Below are 19,739 nucleotides of genomic sequence, written 5' to 3'. Positions count from 1 at the left end.
AGAAATACTCAGAAGAGTAAATGCATAGCCTTTAAGTAGGTGTTTTGTTTTCACAGGTGGATTTTTTTTTTTTTTTTTACTGAATTTTAGTTAAAATGAGAAATCATTCTTCTTTAGGATATGGTGTTTTTACTGAAGATAAAGCTTGTTAATACGCATAAAATTATTTTATGAGATAGTTACTTTCCATACATGCTCCAAAGGCTCTAATATTAATGAATAAAAACATGTTTATAAATGTGTTATTGTTTTCATTAGAATATATCGTTTGTTGGCTATAAAGAAAAAAATGGTATACTACTTAGAGGAAGCACTTTCTGAAGCTGTTAATAAGTTTCTCATATTTTCTTCTTGAGAAAATGTACATTTTATTTTATTTATTTTTTTTTAAAGATTTTATTTATTTATTTGAGAGAGAGAGAATGAGAGGCAGAGAGCATGAGAGGGAGGAGGGTCAGAGGGAGAAGCAGACTCCCTGCCGAGCAGGGAGCCCGATGCGGGACTCGATCCTGGGACTCCAGGATCGTGACCTGAGCTGAAGGCAGTCGCTTAACCAACTGAGCCACCCGGGTGCCCAGAAAATGTACATTTTAATTCAGCATTTAAATTTCACTCTATTTCTTATGATGCATAAACAGGGATCTCTTCTGCCACAATATAAAACTTGACAGTAGTTTAACAATTCATGAACCAATTATATGTAATCTGATGCTACTTATTTCTTTTTCTTTTTTCTTAGATTTTATTTATTTATTTGACAGAGAGAGGGACAGCGAGAGAGCGAACACAAGCAGGGGGAGTAGGAGAGGGAGAAGCAGGCCTCCCGCTGAGCAAAGAGCCTGATATGTGGCTCAATCCCAGGACCCTGGGATCATGACCTGAGCCGAAGGCAGATGCTTAACGACTGAGCCACCCAGGCACCCCTCTTTTTTTAGTCTCTTCACATGAAAAATAGACAGGGATGACATTAAAGTTGAACACTGACCATGAAACAGAATTTCTCCTTGTAGATAATTGATATTAATGTAATAACATTAAAGAAAGCATTTTGATGATGTTTATGGATTATGAAGTATTATTGTAACTGCTATTAAATGTCCAAAGACCTTTTGGGTAGAATAACTGTGGACTTTATTTCTTGATTCATATTAAATTTGTCTTAACCTAATTGGGAAAAAAACCAGTATTAAATTGTCACTTCCTCCAATGCATTTGGATCTTATAAGTGAACCAATATTTGTTTAAAAAATTAGGAGTAACTTCCTGTACCTCAGATCAGAGTTATTACTACTTCTCTTAGATTTTGCTCAGGAATTTGTAACCTGATAGGTCTGGATTCTCTGGGAAATGGACTTGTCTGATAGCTATGAATTCTCTGGGAAAACTGTAACCACAGATACTGCCAGGTCCCTAAGTTTTCGAGGCTTTAGATATAGTATGCACAACTCACATAAAGTCTTTTGCTTTTGGTTGCTGGGGGTCAGGTAGGGCCAGGACAGTCTTTACCACTATTTGAAGGTAACTCCCACTCCTTCCAGGCTTGGGATACCCAAACACTTCTGGGGGTTGGACAACTCTTTAAACCTCAAATACAGGACAAAAAAGTACATTACATATTATATATATGAACAATATGGATATTACAGCAAATTCTCTCAAGGAATCAAAGCTAATGCTTCTGAAATTTAGGATGTCTAAAAAAAAAAAAAGAAGAAGGAAAGGAAAGAAGAAAAAGAAGGAGAAAACAAAGCTGGTTCAAAATATAAATTATCAGTCCCTATCCTCGGGTGACTGTTTTGGGTGGTCCTGGACTGTCATTGAAAAGTCTGGTTTGCCCATAGGGAAAAGAATCTAGGATCTTCAGAATAAATAAAGCAATCACAGTAGAGTTGTAAGCATATTGTTTTAGGGTGTTGTTGACAAAATGGTACTGTTACAGCACAGAATACTCATATCTCCTAACATAAGCATATTTTTCTTCATTTGTGTATAGTACACTGTGTAGACTAGGCTTAATTTACAGCTAGGCTTGGACGACTGATTATCTGTGGAGATGCCTGAGTACCTACCTGTCTTTGACTCTTGGCTACATTAAGGGGACTGATATTTATTAAATGCAGTTTTGAGTTTGAAGCTCCACTGGTAACAACCAAAATCAGTTTGTTTACTGATAGATTTCAGCTGGCATATTAGATAGGCTTGCTTGGCCATACGACTTGAAGGTCATTAAAAGACTTCACTGGGAACTTCTGCCTTGAGCTCTCGGTTCAAAGATGAAGTGTGCCCTTGTGAGAGTAAGGATCTTAGAGAGCTTGCACTGGGATATCCCTTTGCCCCTTGGTGCTTACCTGCACTGTCTTTCTCTTACTATATTATACGTTTTGCCTTTAAGTAAAAAATATTACATGAGTATGTTCTATGAATCTTCTGAGTCCTTTCAAATATCTGGACTTGTGGAATCTTTGCATATACAAAAATATCATTATTGGAAGTTAGTGAGATATACCTAACAATAGCTTGATGTAATTGAATTACTGAGTTAATGATTGTCTAGTAAAACAGAGGTTTAGGCAAATACTTATTACTAGTAAGGAGAATACTAAAGACAAACTCAAATTTATACAGTTTTAAATCAGTAAAGAAGAGAAGTATGAGTAAGAAAGAGTATACAAAGGAAATATGATATATGTCGGACTCTTCTTCAGATGATCTTGCACAGAAGACCATTGTGTAGTCATCAGCTTGCTATAAAGTTCTTCAGTAAACAGTCAACTTCCATGTGCCTTCAGCTTCTGGAGGCTCTCTGCAGAACCTCAGTTTAAAATCACTAGGGGTGTAACCTTCACCAATATTAAGGTTCCTTTTCATTTGTCCAGAGGGCTGGGAATGAAGACAGCCTTGCATAATTTAAATTCATGAATAAGTATTCCACTGAAAATGTTCCCATATCACTAGATTGACAACTTGGAATGTGCTAAGACCACAAAATCTAATCATATTTTAGCCTTTGTAAGTATTGTAGCTTTTCAACAGAATGCTTCAACCCATCTGCAAAATAAACACACTGTTTAAACTAGTACATATTCACAAACCATAGAGGGAGAAAACTGTATGCAGTCCCTTTGGAGTAACTGAGGTTCTTTTGCAATTGTTTCAGTTAATGCCTCCACCTTTACAATTTGTCTTAATTGATTTAGTTACAAATGAAGCATGAACTGGCCACATCTGCTATCCTGGAAAAATGTTTCCCCAATAGTGTTTAATTTTGTGGCCAATTTGTCCCTACTGAAATGAATTCTTTCATTTGTTCCATCAGGATTTTAGCCAATGCCTGGTAGATATTTTATCTGGTACTCTCAGATAGCCATTTTGGTTTTGTCAGACATTATCTTCATGAATCTTACAACACAGTCATGAAATTTCTGGAATTTCTTTTAAGAACTTCTTTTCTGGCCACATTTTGTGTATCTATAATTGAATACTTGAACTTCTCCATGGATTTGTTACTATCATAAATTATTTGTTTTATATGAAATGCTTTTGTTAGGATTTTTAGTCAGAGCAGTCTGCTTAGCATGATAATCTCTAAAATATTTCTATTGTATTTCTAAGTATTTTTATAGTATCTATAACTTTTACGGTACCTTTTTTTTTTTTACAGTGAGCCTACCACAATGAGCAATGGTTCTTTGATATGTGCTATGCTGTTGAGTTAATACATCTAGATTATGGTGTATCATTTTTATATTTACACAAAAAAGAAAGATTTATGATAATCTAGGTACATATGATAATCAATATGTTTATGTGCTCTGTTCCAATCCATCTTCCTATTTCTGTGAAGTCTTTTATCCATAGGGATTCTGGGGCTAACATATTCCTTAGATAATTTTTTTAAATTATACATAGTGTAGGTATTTTCATGACTAGCAGCTATAATTTGATCATCTGTAGGGAACCATAGTACACTTTGTCTAGAAGTTAATCCTACCTATTAAAATTGTGGGTTTTGTGTCACAGAGAATAGTGTATCCTTCTAATAATAATCTCAAAGTACCAGTTGTGGGTTGGGGCATAAGATTGTTAAAGATTTTCACCATTTCTGTGGTTTTATTAAACCAATTTATCTGATGTTCTCTTAATAGTGAGATTACTGGTGGACATAAAAACACCTGTATCAATAAAAAAGAGGTATTGCTTCCCTTGGGAGTTCAGAGGAAGGACAAGGAGTTATTGGGTACCAGTGTTTGCCATGGAGTTAAGTCACTGGACAGACTTCAAGTAGTAGTCCTGAATTTTAGCTAATGTGGGACATTGGTTCTTTAAATGACACTTCTGTTTGAAGTATCTATAGGTTTCCTTATCTACAGGTTCCCAGATCATAGAGAATAGAGGCTTTTTTGGTTGTTTTACCTAAAGATCCACAACTATATTGATTTCTGGCTTATTTACTCTTTAAGTCTATCTAGAAATGTCTAATCACATATTGGATATTTTCTTTTTTTGGATATTTTCTAAGTTAGCAATTTTACATTTTAACATTTTCTTCTGTTTGTCCCCTAATTCAGGTCTGAGCCCATTTACAAAAAGAAAAGGTATAGTTTTTCTTGTCAGGTGTTGAGTCTACCTCAGAATTGTTTGAAGATGTCATAAAGTCTATCTTTTTATTTAGTTTATAATTTTGCATCTTTGTTGAAAGAAAAGCTTTCAAAATTGCCTTATGTAATGCATTTTCTATTTTTTAAACTTTATAACACTAGGTTATTTAAATCTTCTGTTTTCTAATCTGCTGCTTTTAAACATTTTACTCCATGAGGCTAACAATTAATTGAGTTAATTGGTACATATCTATAGGGTACGACAATAAGCATCTAATAAAAATCCTGGATTCTACAGAAAATATTTTGCCTGTATCCCTGAAGTTCAGGAAAATCATTAATTATAGCTTTTAATTTGGCTCTAGACCAGGGTTTTAATTCAACTTCCATAGATCTGACTTGTGTTCTAGAAATATAAAATGTAATATTCTTTTCTAATGAAAACTCTAAGGACAGACTAGCTCATTTACAAAACCAGGTAAAGTTGCATAGAAAAAGGAATGAAAAGAGGGCTAGCTTTCAGATTATAAAGGCCTTGACAAAGACTACATTGGAATTTGAATTTTATTTAGCAAGCTCAGGATGCCAACTAAAAAAGTTTAGTATTGACTATTCAGTATTTTATCTCCTTATTTGTTTACAGCCCCTCTTAAATATTTTAATTCATTGAATATGTTCTATCAAAAGCCCCCCATAATAGTTCTTCTTATTCTAAGTTATCTATCTAATCATTTTCCTAAAGTTTGCAAGGAAATGAGAAGATTTAGGATTAAAATGTGACTTTTTAGAGGAAGCGCAAGTTCTCCCAGGAAGAGGTTGAGACTTTGACATAGATAAACCCCTGACACACAAGAGAGAGGGACCACTGTGATCAGTCAAGACTGTGTGCTTGTGAATGGCTGGAGCTCGTTTATTGCCTTGAGTCTGTTCCTACTTGGGTGATTATCAGAAGCAAGGGTTAACATTGACTGATTGGCTTGCAGATATCATGTTCATTGAGGGGAGCTGTTTTTGACTAAACAGGAGTAAAACAGGTTCTGATGGTTCCTGTTCCCATGGCCGTAGAACAATGAGTCTTTTCTTAAAGTCATGGACATATTTTTATTCTCACAATTTGGGAAATACTGGCCCAGACCAAACACAAAGTTCTATGAAGGGGTTATCTCCAGAACCTGACAAATTTCTCTCTCTCTGTGAAATACAAAACAGACTTTATTCTCCATCTGAGGGAAAAGATAAGCCAGGTATTTAGGAACATCTCTCCTTTCAAGAGATGGATGACAGGAGATTTCATCCTTCCTTGGTATGTCTAGTAGAAGCTGATAACTCAAGGCCCTCAGATGCCACAGATGGATCATACATAACTCAAGGGGTGAGACAAAGTGAGTAATATGTAATAAATGGGAAAATGTAGATTCTTCTAAAGAATTCAAATAAAATTTATGTTTAAAACACTCTGCTGGCCAAAATAGTACTTGTCTATGAGCTGGACTTACCTCTGGACAATAGCTACGTGAAAATAAAAATTTTGTTAGTGTTTTTCATACTAACGTATTCTATTACATTATCACTATTTAACCTTCCTGGGAAACACAGTTTAGCTTCCTTCTTTTTCTTTTTCTGTAAGTGTAGAACGAAGTTCCACCCACAGAGTGGCATCCATTTGTAAAGCTGGTGTTGGGAGAAAAGATTATTTTTATAGGCTCAAGTATGTCACATTAGTCTTGTGGTGAGATCAGGTTTGGGAATACAATTGTCTTCATAAGACAATGGTGTATATATATTAGTGTAATAATGAGGCATTTTAAAAAATAATTAAAATAACACAAAATGTTGGGTGCCTGGGTGGCTCAGTTGGTTGGGCAACTGCCTTCAGCTCAGGTCGTGATCCCGGAGTCCCAGGATCAAGTTCTGCATCAGGCTCCCTGCTCAGCGGGGAGTCTGCTTCTCCCTCTGACCCTCCCCCCTCTCGTGCTCTCTCACTCTCTGTCTCAAATAAATAAATAAAATCTTTGAGAAAAAAAGAAATAAAATACACAAAATGTGGAAGATGTGAACATAGCTATGTCTCGTAACTGTAAGCAGTGTTATTATTGATCAGCAGAAATCTTGGATTTTAAAACTATTTTTCTTGGAACACTGGGGTGGCTCAGTAGGTTAAGCATCTGAATCTTGATCTCAGCTCAGGTCTTGATCTGAGGGTCGTGAGTTCAAACCCCACACTTGGCTCCATGCTGGGTATGAAGCCTACTTGAAAAGAAAAAATTTTAAAAAAATTAAAACTATTTTTCTCATTACAGGCTGTGAACCTATTCCTGTGCGCTATCTTGAGTGGAGCAACATAGAATCCATCATAGCCATCGCCTTTTCCTGCCTGGGCATACTTGTCACCTTGTTTGTTACCCTCATCTTTGTGCTATACCGAGACACACCAGTAGTCAAATCCTCCAGTCGGGAGCTCTGCTACATTATCCTAGCTGGAATCTTCCTTGGTTATGTGTGTCCTTTTACTCTCATTGCCAAACCTACCACCACATCCTGCTACCTCCAGCGCCTTCTGGTTGGCCTCTCCTCTGCCATGTGCTACTCTGCTTTAGTGACCAAAACCAACCGAATTGCACGTATCCTAGCTGGCAGCAAGAAGAAGATCTGCACCCGGAAGCCCAGGTTCATGAGCGCCTGGGCCCAGGTGATCATTGCCTCAATTCTGATTAGCGTGCAGCTAACCCTGGTGGTAACCTTGATCATCATGGAGCCCCCTATGCCCATCCTGTCCTACCCAAGTATCAAGGAAGTCTACCTTATCTGCAATACCAGCAACCTGGGTGTGGTGGCCCCTCTGGGCTACAATGGACTCCTCATCATGAGCTGTACCTATTATGCCTTCAAGACCCGCAATGTGCCCGCCAACTTCAATGAGGCCAAATATATTGCCTTCACCATGTACACCACCTGCATCATCTGGCTAGCTTTTGTGCCCATTTACTTTGGGAGCAACTACAAGATCATCACCACCTGCTTTGCAGTGAGCCTCAGTGTAACGGTGGCCCTGGGGTGCATGTTCACTCCCAAGATGTACATCATTATTGCCAAGCCTGAGAGGAATGTCCGCAGTGCCTTCACCACCTCTGACGTAGTCCGCATGCATGTTGGCGATGGCAAGCTGCCCTGCCGCTCCAACACTTTCCTCAACATTTTCCGAAGAAAGAAGCCAGGGGCAGGGAATGCCAAGTGAGTTATCTGACCAGCTTTACCTCCCCCTCTCTCTTTTCTCTTTGCTTCTATTTGACTAAATCATATTCTTCCATTTCCACAACAGTTTTCATTTCCTTTCTTAATCTTTTCTCCTTTTTTCCAAATTTCACATTCTCTTGCAGTAGGAATACTAAAAGTCTTCTTTGTTTTCATTCCTTGAAAAAGCAAGGAGCATGAAGCAACAACCAGCTGAGCATATCCTTATTCTTACCTAGAATCTTCAGCTTCTTTTCTGCTAATAATTTTTTCCTTTTACATGGGTCCTCACCTTTATGGAACATCAACACTTCTCTGAGGTCTGGGTTTGAGATGCAAACTCTAGTTCTAATTTCTAGTTTAGACTATGATTGAATAAAGTTTCTGAGTTATTTTTATCACTCTGGAGTCTCACCATTACTAATCATGGATTGGAAGGAAGGAAATTCAGCACCTGGGGAAATTTGACTATTTCATAATTTGAGTGCAACTAGCAGGAAGTCTGTCCTGGAATAAGTTCCCTCAAGCGACTGTCCTACCATGCCCCTCTTATTTATTGAGCATTAATGGATATTGTAATGAAGATGTTCCATAATGCTACACATGAGCTGTGCTACTTCTACCACAAGGTCACAACCAGAATGGTTTGCTTCTGAGCCATAAAGCATCAAAAGAAAATATGGAAGCTCTCCCAATGATTCTATATACACTTGTACCTAGAACTCCATAAGCATCTGTCCAAGAGCAGTGACTGATGAATAGTACACAGTGCTTGCTGCTGGGATAAGCTGGTGTGACTTTAACAATGCTTAACAATCCTCTTGCAGCCAGGCATTGTTGTACATTCTGATCATCTTCTTGTACATGGAACTTCTTTCCTTATAAGCCTGAGAATATCCCTTTCACTATTATGAATTTAGAAATCAATTTTATTTGAGATCCTGCTTTTAAGAGAGAAATCAGCTTGTTCTAAATTGGATTGGTTTTCTAGGAAGTACTGTTTAACCAATAAATTGCTCATCTATTAGCTATAATTTGTCAACACTCTCAGATTATTATGGTAGGAAATGTACTTCTAATTAATAGCCTGCAGCTTTCTTAGTATGATCTGTAGCTTCTACAAGATGTACCACACAGCGGAGCTGACCCACAGAGAGTATTTGAGGCTGACCTTCTATGGAACACAGCCACTTATTTACTTATTTTTCTCATTTATTCTTCTGTGGCTTCTCTTATAACTCTCTATGAGACTGTAATTTTAAAATAATAATAATCTCAGTGCCTATGTTTTTACCTTTTTTATTGCTGTTTTATGTGTTTCTGGTTTGTCTCCAAACTTACAAAAATCACAACAATCTAATATTTTTCTACAGCAACTAAAATCTAGCAGAGTTTTGCCAACTGGAGCAAAGGGGCTGAAAACTCTGGAGAGCACATCACCCAATGAGTTTATTACCATTCTGGATGTGTAATTCCTACGTTTATGGTGCACTGAGGGTGTTCGGCAGTCTGCATATGTAGCTGTAAACACACAACAGCTGCCGTAATGAAGAGCTTCCAACTGATCTATCTGCTTGAATATTATTGTGAGGAGTTGCAAGTCTGACTACATCCTTGTAAGAGGCTGTTTCTGAGATACTTAGGAGGGATGACGTCGTGGGTCTGTTTTTGCAAAGTTTTCTGCAGTTTTTAAATTTAATCCAAAGGTCTGGGCACTTGCTTTACATTTTCTGAAATGTAATTTAGGAGGAGTTTAACCAATAAATTGGGTGTTTGGGTTACTTACAGTTAGATGCCCAATTAAACATAATCCTACCCTAGAAGATCGATTGAATAGCATAATTGCCTTTGACATCTCTAATTTCTTTAGCTGAAGTAACTTAATGTATTCTGATAGGAAAATATTTAAGCTTAACCTAATATAAAGACAGTGGTAAAATTCTCTTTCTTGGGAATGGAAGAAATACAGAAATTCCTAGGCATTCATAATTAAGTAAATTATTTAGATCCAAATTACTTATCACTTCCTTTTAAGCAAAATGAGTTAACACTATGCAACTGAAAAATTAATATTATGTACATGACGTGCTCCTTTTAAAAAATAGACATATTAATGACAAAATGTCAAACTAACACTTCTAGTTATTTTCTGGGTAAATAACCTCAATGAGTGCCAATCTAATGGCACATGGAGCTGAAATGTGACAGTTCACTCCTATGGCCTTTTGCATGCAAAACTAAAAACAATTACAATCACAAAAAGGCATTAGATTGATGCAAGGAAGTAATTTTAAAACTGGGTTCCTAGGGGCACCTGGGTGGCTCAGTAGGTTAAGCCATCAACTCTTGGTTTTGGCTCAGATCATGATCCCAGGGTCCTGAGATCGAGCCCTGCCCCTGTGCTCTATGCTCAACCTGGAGTCTGCCTGAGATTCTTTCCCCCTTCCTCTCCATCCCCCTCTGCACCCCCCCCCCCACCGCTTGCACTCTCTCTCTCTTTCAAATAAATAAAATCTTAAAAAAAAAGAGCATAGGTTCCTAAATAAATAGAATATTATTATGTTCTTGCAATTGTTTCTTAAGCATTTGAATGTATGTTTCTACTGAGTGCAAAAGCTAAGTGACATACTAAATGGAATGATGCTCTGAGGAAATTTTCCTCTTGGTCTGCTAGAGAAACATTTTTTGTCCATAAGTAGAGGTCACTAAGCCTGCAGCATTCATGATTATGCCCTGGGTATGCCTTTTAATTTGTCTTTCTTCCTTTGATTATGAAAGGAAATATGATAGGGAACCGACAGACATCACAATCAAATAGAAATAACATGTTTTCTTTCATAGAAAGAACTCAGTCACTATTCTAATAAGCTTATAAATGAGAAAATCTGTCATTTTGAAATTATTTTTCCTGTAATCATACAATAAATGGCTTTAAAAGTATTGTAAAAAAATGAAAGTATTGTAACTATTCCCTTGTTTTTAGAGTAAATATCAGAAGATTTTATCTAAGTATTTGTCATAGAATTTTACTACTTGATAGTAACATTTACGGATGATCAACTGTTTGTTCATTCATTTATTCAATCAGTCATTATTTCAGCAGTAAGCTTAAAAGCACATAGGTCCTTAATGTGGTGCTAGGTAATACTCAGGATAAAAAAAAGATATAAGAAGCAGGCACTGACCGTACCAATCTCGTGATATAGTAAGGGAGACACACAACATATAAGTAGACTGGGTTAGGTGCCATAATACCACAATATAACATTTGAGTGTCAGGGAAGAAAGAGATTAGGTCCAGCTAATGGAGCAGTATCTGCTGGAGGATAGGACAAAATTTCTTAATAAAAGTGGCATTTGAACTTGGCCTGAAAGGATGTTTTTCAACAGGAGAAACTGCTATGATGAGACCATTTTGCATATCATGTAAATGAAAATTTAGAAATGTGAATGCATTTTCTGGCCACACTTTGGAATCTGGTATGAATGAAGTACATGGAGAGGTGTAGTGGTGGGCAAATTTGTCCTACAGAAAGAGGACAGATTATTGATAATAATTGATAATAATCAATGTTCTAAGAAGCAGCTTAGGTATTTTTTATATAAACTGCAAGGTGCATTAAAGATTTTTGTGATGTTTTATGGTCATGTGTAAGCTTTATGGGAAGAGATTGACTACCGAAAGACTAGTTAATAGAGTGCTACAATAACCGAAATGACAGTTTAAAAATAAGAGTTTTAAGATAGAAAGTCAAACCCCAGGTATGAATATGAAAAAGTTTTTTGAGCTTGATTCATTAGAGCTGGATTATTGGTTTGCAGAGAGGAAGGAAGAAATAAAAACTAGAATACAGCTCTCATGATTTGAGCCTGTGTGACTGGAAAAATACAGCGAGCATGAAGGTAGAATACAGATGTAGAACTGGGGTGATGTTGATGAGCTAGGTTTCAGACTTATCAACTGAAGATGCAGTAAAGGCATGCCAAATAGAGGCAGCCATAAGTTATTTAGAAATTTAAGTCAGGAGCTCAAAAGAAAGGTCTGAGCCAGAGCTCTAGATTTGAGGCTTAATTGTCAGAATGTTTAAAGTGGCCAAAAGAGTGGTTATGACATAAGAAAAGAAGAAAGTAGGAGGAAGAACATTAGGAACACTTGCACTTGAGAGAGAAGATAAATAAGGAAAACCTGAAGGCAATAAACACAAGGGAATCAAAAAGAATGGGGGAAATAGGAGGACTGCAGTATCTTGGAAACCAAGGAGGAGACTGTCTTAGTCAGCTTGGGTTGCCATAGTAAAATCCCCCAGACTGGGTGCTTAAACAACAGACATTTATTTTCTCACAGTTCTGGAGGCCAGAATTCCAAGATCAGAATGCCAGCATGGTTGATTTCTGGTGAGATCTCTCCTCTTGGGTTGCAGATGGCTGCCTTCTAGCTGTGTGCTCACATAACTTCTTCTCTGTGCAAGCATGGGGAGAAAGAGAGGGAAAGGGGAAGAGGAGGGAGAGAGAACTATCTGGTCTCGCTTTTTGTAAGAGCACCAAACCCAGATGAGGGCCCCACTCTCAGGACTTACTGTAACCCTAATTACTTCCCAAAGGCTCCACTTCCTAATGACATCACACTGGGGGTTAGAACTTCAATTTAGGAATTTGAGGGGAACAAAACCATTCAGTGTCTAACAGACTGTTCCAAGAAGATCAAGCTTGGGATCCTTGGGCTCCTCAAGCATGGAGACTATGGTTATCCTTGAGTGGCTTCAGTGGTGTGATGTGGGTAGAATTTCTATTGCAATGAGTTGAGTTTGGCATTAAAGGAACTTAAAATTCTAGATAGTATTTAAGGAGGGAGGAGTGACATAAGAGAGGAGATATTTAAGCTTGTTTGTATCTAAGAAAGGAGCCAACAGAGAAAGAAAAATTAAAAATAAAACAGATCAGGGGCACCTGGGTGGCTGTCAGTTAAGAGTCTGCTTTCGGCTCAGGTCATGATCCCAGGGTTGTGGGATCGAGTCCGGCACGGGCTCCCTGCTCAGCGGGGAGTCTGCTTCTCCCTCTGCCTGCCACTCCCCCTGCTTGGGCTCTCTCTCTGTCAAATAAGTAAATAAAATTGTAAAAAATATAAAATAAAATAAAAAGTAAAAAATAAATAAAAATAAAACAGATCATGTGGTTTATGCTGAGCCACCTGACCCAGACCTGTGCCATTACAATACAGTCATTCGCCATTTATTGACAACTCTGTGACCAGTGAAGCCTCAACTCTAAAGAACGTGTTGGTTATGTTCGATACTGGTTCTCACTTAGCTACATGTGCGTTGCTTGGTATTAAAAAAAAAAAAAGATAAAAAAATCAGGCTGGAAATTTATAGGAATTTTAATTAATACCCAAATATACAGCCCTTGTTAATGATTTTATCAGACCTCTGGACTTACCAATATTGAGTGTAGGATTTGAGAAGCGACATATGAAGGAAAGTCTGGAAAGTAACATGTGCTTTCCTGGAACGATTGGCAGAGCTAGAGGATTCATGGCTAATAAGTAGCAGTTGTTTGTAGAAGAAAGAAGAATGTTGTGGATCCAGAGACAGACTCAGTTGGGGCTAAAGCAGGTAGCTTTATTCAGCAGTGATTGAAAGGAGCTGGAAATCCTTGGATCTCTTCCTGACAGCCAGTCATAGTGCTTGAGCCTGCCAACATGAGGACATATTATTTGGTGTAAAGACTTATGCCCCCTGAAAAACCAAGCCAAAATGCCTTCACTTCCTGAAAGATGTAACATTTTGTCACCTGGAAGCACATTACCATAATTTAGAATGAAAATAGGTAAGTTGGTATGTCTGTCACATGTGGAGAAGTTGCTGCTGTGAGGGACCAGCTGCACAGGCCATGGGCTTACGTGTGGGGAAGGGGTGCACAACAGGACAAAGAAGGATGGACACAACTTGTCCCCCATCAGGTGCAGCAAATTTGCAGTCACCATTGTTTTCTTGTTTTTTTTCTCTTGTTAATAATATGCTCGTTCTGCAAATAACACAGAAATAGCTCCTTTAATACTCATATTTTATGTTTTCAAGTTCTATACTGAGATCATAAGGTGCAGCTTATGTTACAGCTTCAAAGAGAACATAGTTCCTTTTGAATATAGGTCACCTTTTATATTTCTTTCAAATTCAAATAAACTTGCATGACTGATCCATATTCAAGTTCCTAAATGTAATATTTTATCCTCATATGTTAACAGTACATAGTTTTTAAACTGAATTCAGAATATTTTTTTTAAAAGATTTATTTATTTATTTTACAGAGAGAGGTGAGGGGCAGAGGGAGAGAGAGAAACTTGAGCAGACTGTGCTAAAGGGGGAGCCCGACCCAGGGCTCGATCTCATGATCCTGAGATCATGACCCTGAGATCACAACCTGAGCTGAAACCAAGAGTTGGACACTTAACCGACTGTGCCACCCAGGGGCCCCTGAATTCAGAATATTCTATATGAATATCCATAATGGCCCAAGAGAGGTCCATATAACACAATTGTGCAAAGAAACTAAGGCTTGAAAAGCTCAAGCCATTTTTATAAGAGAAAGAAATGGGACTAAAATCATTGTGGGTTTGGTTTTTTTTTTTTTTTTTGGATAAAACCATCACTCTAATAGCTGTTTATGTCTGCTACCTCAATAATGTATATATTCATTCATGCATTCAATAAAATGAGTAAGACGTGTAGACTGCCCTGAAGAAGTTCATGATTTATTGGTATAACACACCATTACAATAAAATTGGGTGAGTGGGAATGATAGGAAATGATATAGTGTGGTGATTCAGGTAGATGTGTAAATTTAGAGTCAGAAGTTTATTGAATATATGCCCCACTCTATTTAACAGTCACCCTAAATGAAAGAAATTATTGGAAGACCCACTGGAGACCTTCAGGCTGAACCTGACCATGGATATTCTTAGATCATGAGAACAGAGCCTATAGACTCACTAATTAGAACCCTTAAGCTGCAAGTTATAGAAAGCAACTTAAGCTAGCCTAAGCAAATTTATTTTCCATTTGTATAAAATAAATGGGAAAATGTAGCACATAGTAAAATCTCAATAGCTGTTAGCTAGTGACACTGAAATTTTGAAAATAGGGGACGATGTATGGAAGTTTATATACTGGCATAAAACTCTGCATTACACCATCCTGTAAAGAGAGTTCTGAAAACTAGTGGTGTGCATCATCATTATCATTAGTTCATGATATCTATGCTGTGTAGAATGGAAGGCATGTATCTGCCCAAAGTGGAGACATGCAAGTGTGACTTAGTGTGAGATGTGTGGGGGGAAGGACACCCTGTTTGACATGGCTTGGCAATCTGTCCGTACTTGGCCACAGCTAAAGAAAGATGAGGTCATTTGCATTCCATCTGTTAGTGTCCAGCGTAAAGTGTTACCTACTCTAAAGGGAAGCAGATCATGTGAGCAACGTGTTTGTAAAGCTAGTTCAAGAGCAAAAACGTTAATAGCTTGCAGAATGAAGAACATAAGAAGAGGAAAGTACCAGTGGATTTGTAAGCTTCAGATCATGAGAAGAGAGCCTTAGGCTCCTTAACTAGAACTCTCTGGCTGCAAATTATAGGAGCCAACTTAAGCTAGTCTGAGCAAAAAGGGGTGGGCTATTTAACAGAAAGAATATAAGGACTACTTTCAGGTATCCCACAGTAACAAGATTTGGAATGCTTCTGGGCCATATGGGGGATTGGGCTCCTGAGGAGAAAGGTCTCAGTGTCACCTCCTGTCTCCTCCCTGCCTGCCTCCTTCATCTTCTCCTTATAGATCTGCTTTCTCCATGTCATGGGCCCTCATAGTCCATCCAAGGACAACCATCCCAGTGCTCCTGAGTTTACATGTTATAGATCCAGCTACCCAAAGAGATTTCTTTCATTCTCTCTACCCATGTGGTTCTACATAACACAGAAACTGATTGGCTAAGCCTGGCTCATATGTCTATCTCAGTTTAAAGAGGTGAAGGACAATCATCTATCTATACAAAGCATGAGTGATTATTCCAAATTCAAGTAGGTATGCCAATGGAGGGGAAAGAAAATGTCATAGCTCTGACACAGCATTTATTATAAAGGTATGCAGTATAGAATCAAACAAATTAAAAAAAAAAAGACCTGTCTTTACTACCTTTATAAAGAATCCTGGCTATAAAATGCTTCTCAGTTGCCTCAAGATGAACAAAGAGGAGGGGGAATGGTGTTTTGTTTTGTTAAAGGAAAATAGATCATTAGGACATTGTCTTCTGAATGAATTAAAATACATATAAATTACAGGCCAACAGTAAAATATTACTTATTATTAACATTGGTTAATAGAATAGAAGAAGAAAATGATATGACTATAATTGAATTTTGTTTCAAAAGGGTAAACGAAACCTCCTATAATTTAAGGCAACTTAACAATACCCTCTATGCAAATTTTCTTCAAGATAAATGAGGAGTCCACTGCAAACAAAATTAAGCCAAGTCCCTAGCAATTCTGCTAAATATATTGAAAATCAACTGCTTAAAAGAAATCAATAAGAAATATTTTCCTGGGATGCCTGGGTGGCTCAGTTGGTTAAGCGTCTGCCTTTGGCTCAGGTCATGATCCCAGGGTCCTGGGATTGAGTCCCCCATCAGCCTTGCTGCTCAGTGGGGAGCTTCTCCCTCTCCCTCTCCCTCTGCTGCTTGCCCTGCTTTTGCTCTCTCTGACAAGTAAATAAAAGAAATATTTTCCTTTCCCTGATTTCCCAGCTATAAAAATATATAGTTACTTTGCTCCTAGTAAATTCTCTCAAACACTGTGGGAATTAATATCATTTTCCATTTTGCACTGCTTATGTTACTTGGCTTAGATGGCTATGGGATGGGGAGTGGGAAAGTGTTAACAAAAAAAATAAAGACATACATGATCAAAGTAAATAGAAGGATTTATGACCATAGGGCAGGGGTAGCAGTGAGGAAACAGAAGGGATGGATCTATGTCACTTGCCAGCTCTGTGACTTTAGCCATTGATTCTGTTAGTGCCTTATTGCAAGCTTTAGTATTTCAAGCCATTTTAGTAAAGTTTTCATAATTTCATAATTCAGTCCTTTGCTTAAAAAAAACATGGAGGGCTTACTCCTTTATAAACTGTGGACAATTTACTGGGGAAGACATATTGAATGGTCTATGACCCCACAGAATTTCGAATGGAGCAGAGGACACCAGCAAGAAAGATCCCAGAGAAATAATTAAGGCGCAAAATAAAAGTAAAAGTGAGGTTGCTCACAAAATTCCATTTTAAGACCAATAAAATAAATGGAGATATGCAGTCGCCTCAGGGTGGTTTGGCTCCAAAGCCTATAAAATTTGAACTGTTACCAGACTAAATGTATTATCACATCTATACCGTGATTGATCTATAAGAGCGGGGGTTGATCAGACACAAAAGCAGAGAAGAGCAGTCACTGAAACAAACATTAGAAATGGTCATGGACCTCTGTGATGTGGAGATAGGTGAAGGGGTTGAAGACCCATGGGCTCTTTGAAAATTTAAGTCCAAATGACAAGATGACCCCTAGAATTAATAGAGTAAAACAAGCTATCTTAGCTTAATGCCATCAAATGTTTAATTATTAAAGCATATAAAGCTGTTCTCAGCCTTTCTGATCCAGAAATTCATACCTCATATGTTATTTACTACACATATATATTTCCTTTATTCCACAAGAAGAGTCCTAGTTTCCAGGGAAACAGGAGATGGTAGAATTAAAATGTCTCAGAGGTATATACTTATGTTATTCCACAGTAGCCATACAAGTGTCTTAGGATAACTGCTAATACTATCACAACCAATTAATTACTCAAAAAGAATTAAATACAGTAGTTCACATCTGATCTTTCCATCCCTCCCTTTTAAACTAGTTTCACTGTATCTACATTATCTGAGTATATAGCCATTACATACTATATGTTCTCCCATTTAACCCTCATTTAATCTTAGTTCTACAATTAAGGATGGGTTTAATACTTACCTCCAGTCTTCATGATGATGTCTTCCTAGTTATTTTGGTAGTCTGAAACCCATAAGCTTAGGCCAGAGTAGATTTTTCAGGGATTTACTCATGGGAACAGTCACTTAGTTTTTGCTTACTGAAAACAGTTCATCTACAGTTTTTATATCAAATGTCAGTTTTGCTGGCTATAAAATTCAGGGAGCACATTTTGTTTTCCTAAAGTATCTTCAATATGCCTTTCTAGTCACAGTTAACATAAAACTTTGCTGCCCAAAATTCTGATGATTATCTATTTTCCCTTATAAAACACCTGCTGTTTTTTTTCCTAGACATCCAAAATAAAATATTTCCATTTCCTATAAAGTCCAGTTGTTTTGCTAGACCGTGTCTTCATATTGGTTTTCCTCTGTCAGTATTTTCAATGTGTAGTTACAAATGTTTTCAATTTCAGGAAAATTTTCTTGAGCTATATATAATCTTCAGTATTCATTTCCTTTTTTTTTTTTCTTCAAGCATTTCTAATATCTGTATATTGAAACTTTTTCGGCTAACTTCAATATTTACATTTTTCTCTCTAATCCTTTTTATCCTTTCATTTCATATTCTTTTTATTGAGCATAGTTACATAATTACATCAATATGCATAAATTTTAATGGCAGTTTGATACAATTTAGAAAATTGCATGATATACCCCTGTAACGCACATGCAATCAAGATATAGAGCATTGTCTTCACCCTAGAAATTCCCTCATTCTTTTCTAATCTGTTCCACTTTCCATTCATAGGCAACCACTACTGTAATTTCAATCCTCATAGATTAACTTGCCTGTTCTTGAATTTCATAAAAATGAAATCATACAGTAGGTTTCTTTTATGTCTCCATTCTTTCACACAACATGAGATTGGTCGGTGTTCTTGCATGGATCAACAGTTTATTCCTTTTAATTGCTGATTAATGTTATATTGCATGAATATACTAAAATGTGTTTAATCTAATGTGCTAATGGGCATTTAGTTTGTTTCCAACTGTCGCTATTACACATAAAGCTACAATCAACATACATGTACTAGTTCTTAGGAACATATATTTTCATTTTTTGTACGTATATGCCTAGAAATGGAATTGCTAGATGATAAGGCAGGTGTATTTTTAACTTATAAGAAACTGCCAAAGAGATTTTGCCATTTTATACTCCTACTAAGAATGTATGAAATCCATTTGGTGTTGATAATTTTTCACATTTTAGTCATTCTAATGGGTATGTAGTAGTAGTATTTAATTATAGTTTCAAATTGCATTTTCCTGATGACTAATGACCTCAAAATTCTTTTCATATACTTTTTTGGTCACTTATATGTCCTATTTTATGAAATATCTATCCAAATTCTTGCCCAATTTTGAAAATTTTTTAAAATTAATTTATTTTTTATTGTTATGTTAATCACTATACATTACATCATTAGTTTTTGATTAGTGTTCCATGATTCATTGTTTGCATATAACACCCAGTGCTCCATTCAGTATGTGCCCTCTTTAATACCCATCACCAGGCTAACCCATCCCCCCACTGCCCTCCCCTCTAGAACCCTCAGTTTGTTTCTCAGAGTCCATAGTCTCTCATGGTTCGTCTCCCCCTCCAATTTCCCCCCCTTCATTTTTCCCTTCCTACTATCTTCTTCTTCTTTTTTTTTTAACATATAATGTATTATTTGTTTCAGAGGTACAGGTCTGTCATTCAACAGTCTTACACAATTCACAGCATTCACCATAGCACATACCCTCCCCAATGTCTATCAACCAGCCACCCCATCCCTCCCACCCCCCACCACTCCAGCAACCCTCAGTTTGTTTCCTGAGATTAAGAATTCCTCA

General features: G+C 37.1%; 1 protein-coding gene across 5 annotated transcripts in view; it reads left to right on the top strand.

Annotated features, from left to right (window-relative positions):
- GRM1 (glutamate metabotropic receptor 1) overlaps positions 1–19,739 on the top strand; it is a 395,415-nt gene that overhangs the window by 361,458 nt on the left and 14,218 nt on the right. For all 5 annotated transcript variants that reach the window (XM_032407709.1, XM_032407710.1, XM_032407711.1 and 2 more), the window contains exon 8: positions 6,899–7,829. In XM_032407709.1, the coding sequence (XP_032263600.1) occupies positions 6,899–7,829 (931 nt within the window). The remainder of the gene's footprint in view (positions 1–6,898; positions 7,830–19,739) is intronic.

Source organism: Phoca vitulina, unplaced genomic scaffold, assembly GCF_004348235.1.
Source record: "Phoca vitulina isolate PV1807 unplaced genomic scaffold, GSC_HSeal_1.0 scaffold9, whole genome shotgun sequence".
Taxonomy (NCBI): domain Eukaryota; kingdom Metazoa; phylum Chordata; class Mammalia; order Carnivora; family Phocidae; genus Phoca; species Phoca vitulina.
The sequence above is the reverse complement of the archived record's forward strand: the minus strand, read 5'-3'. Positions and strand labels throughout refer to the sequence as shown.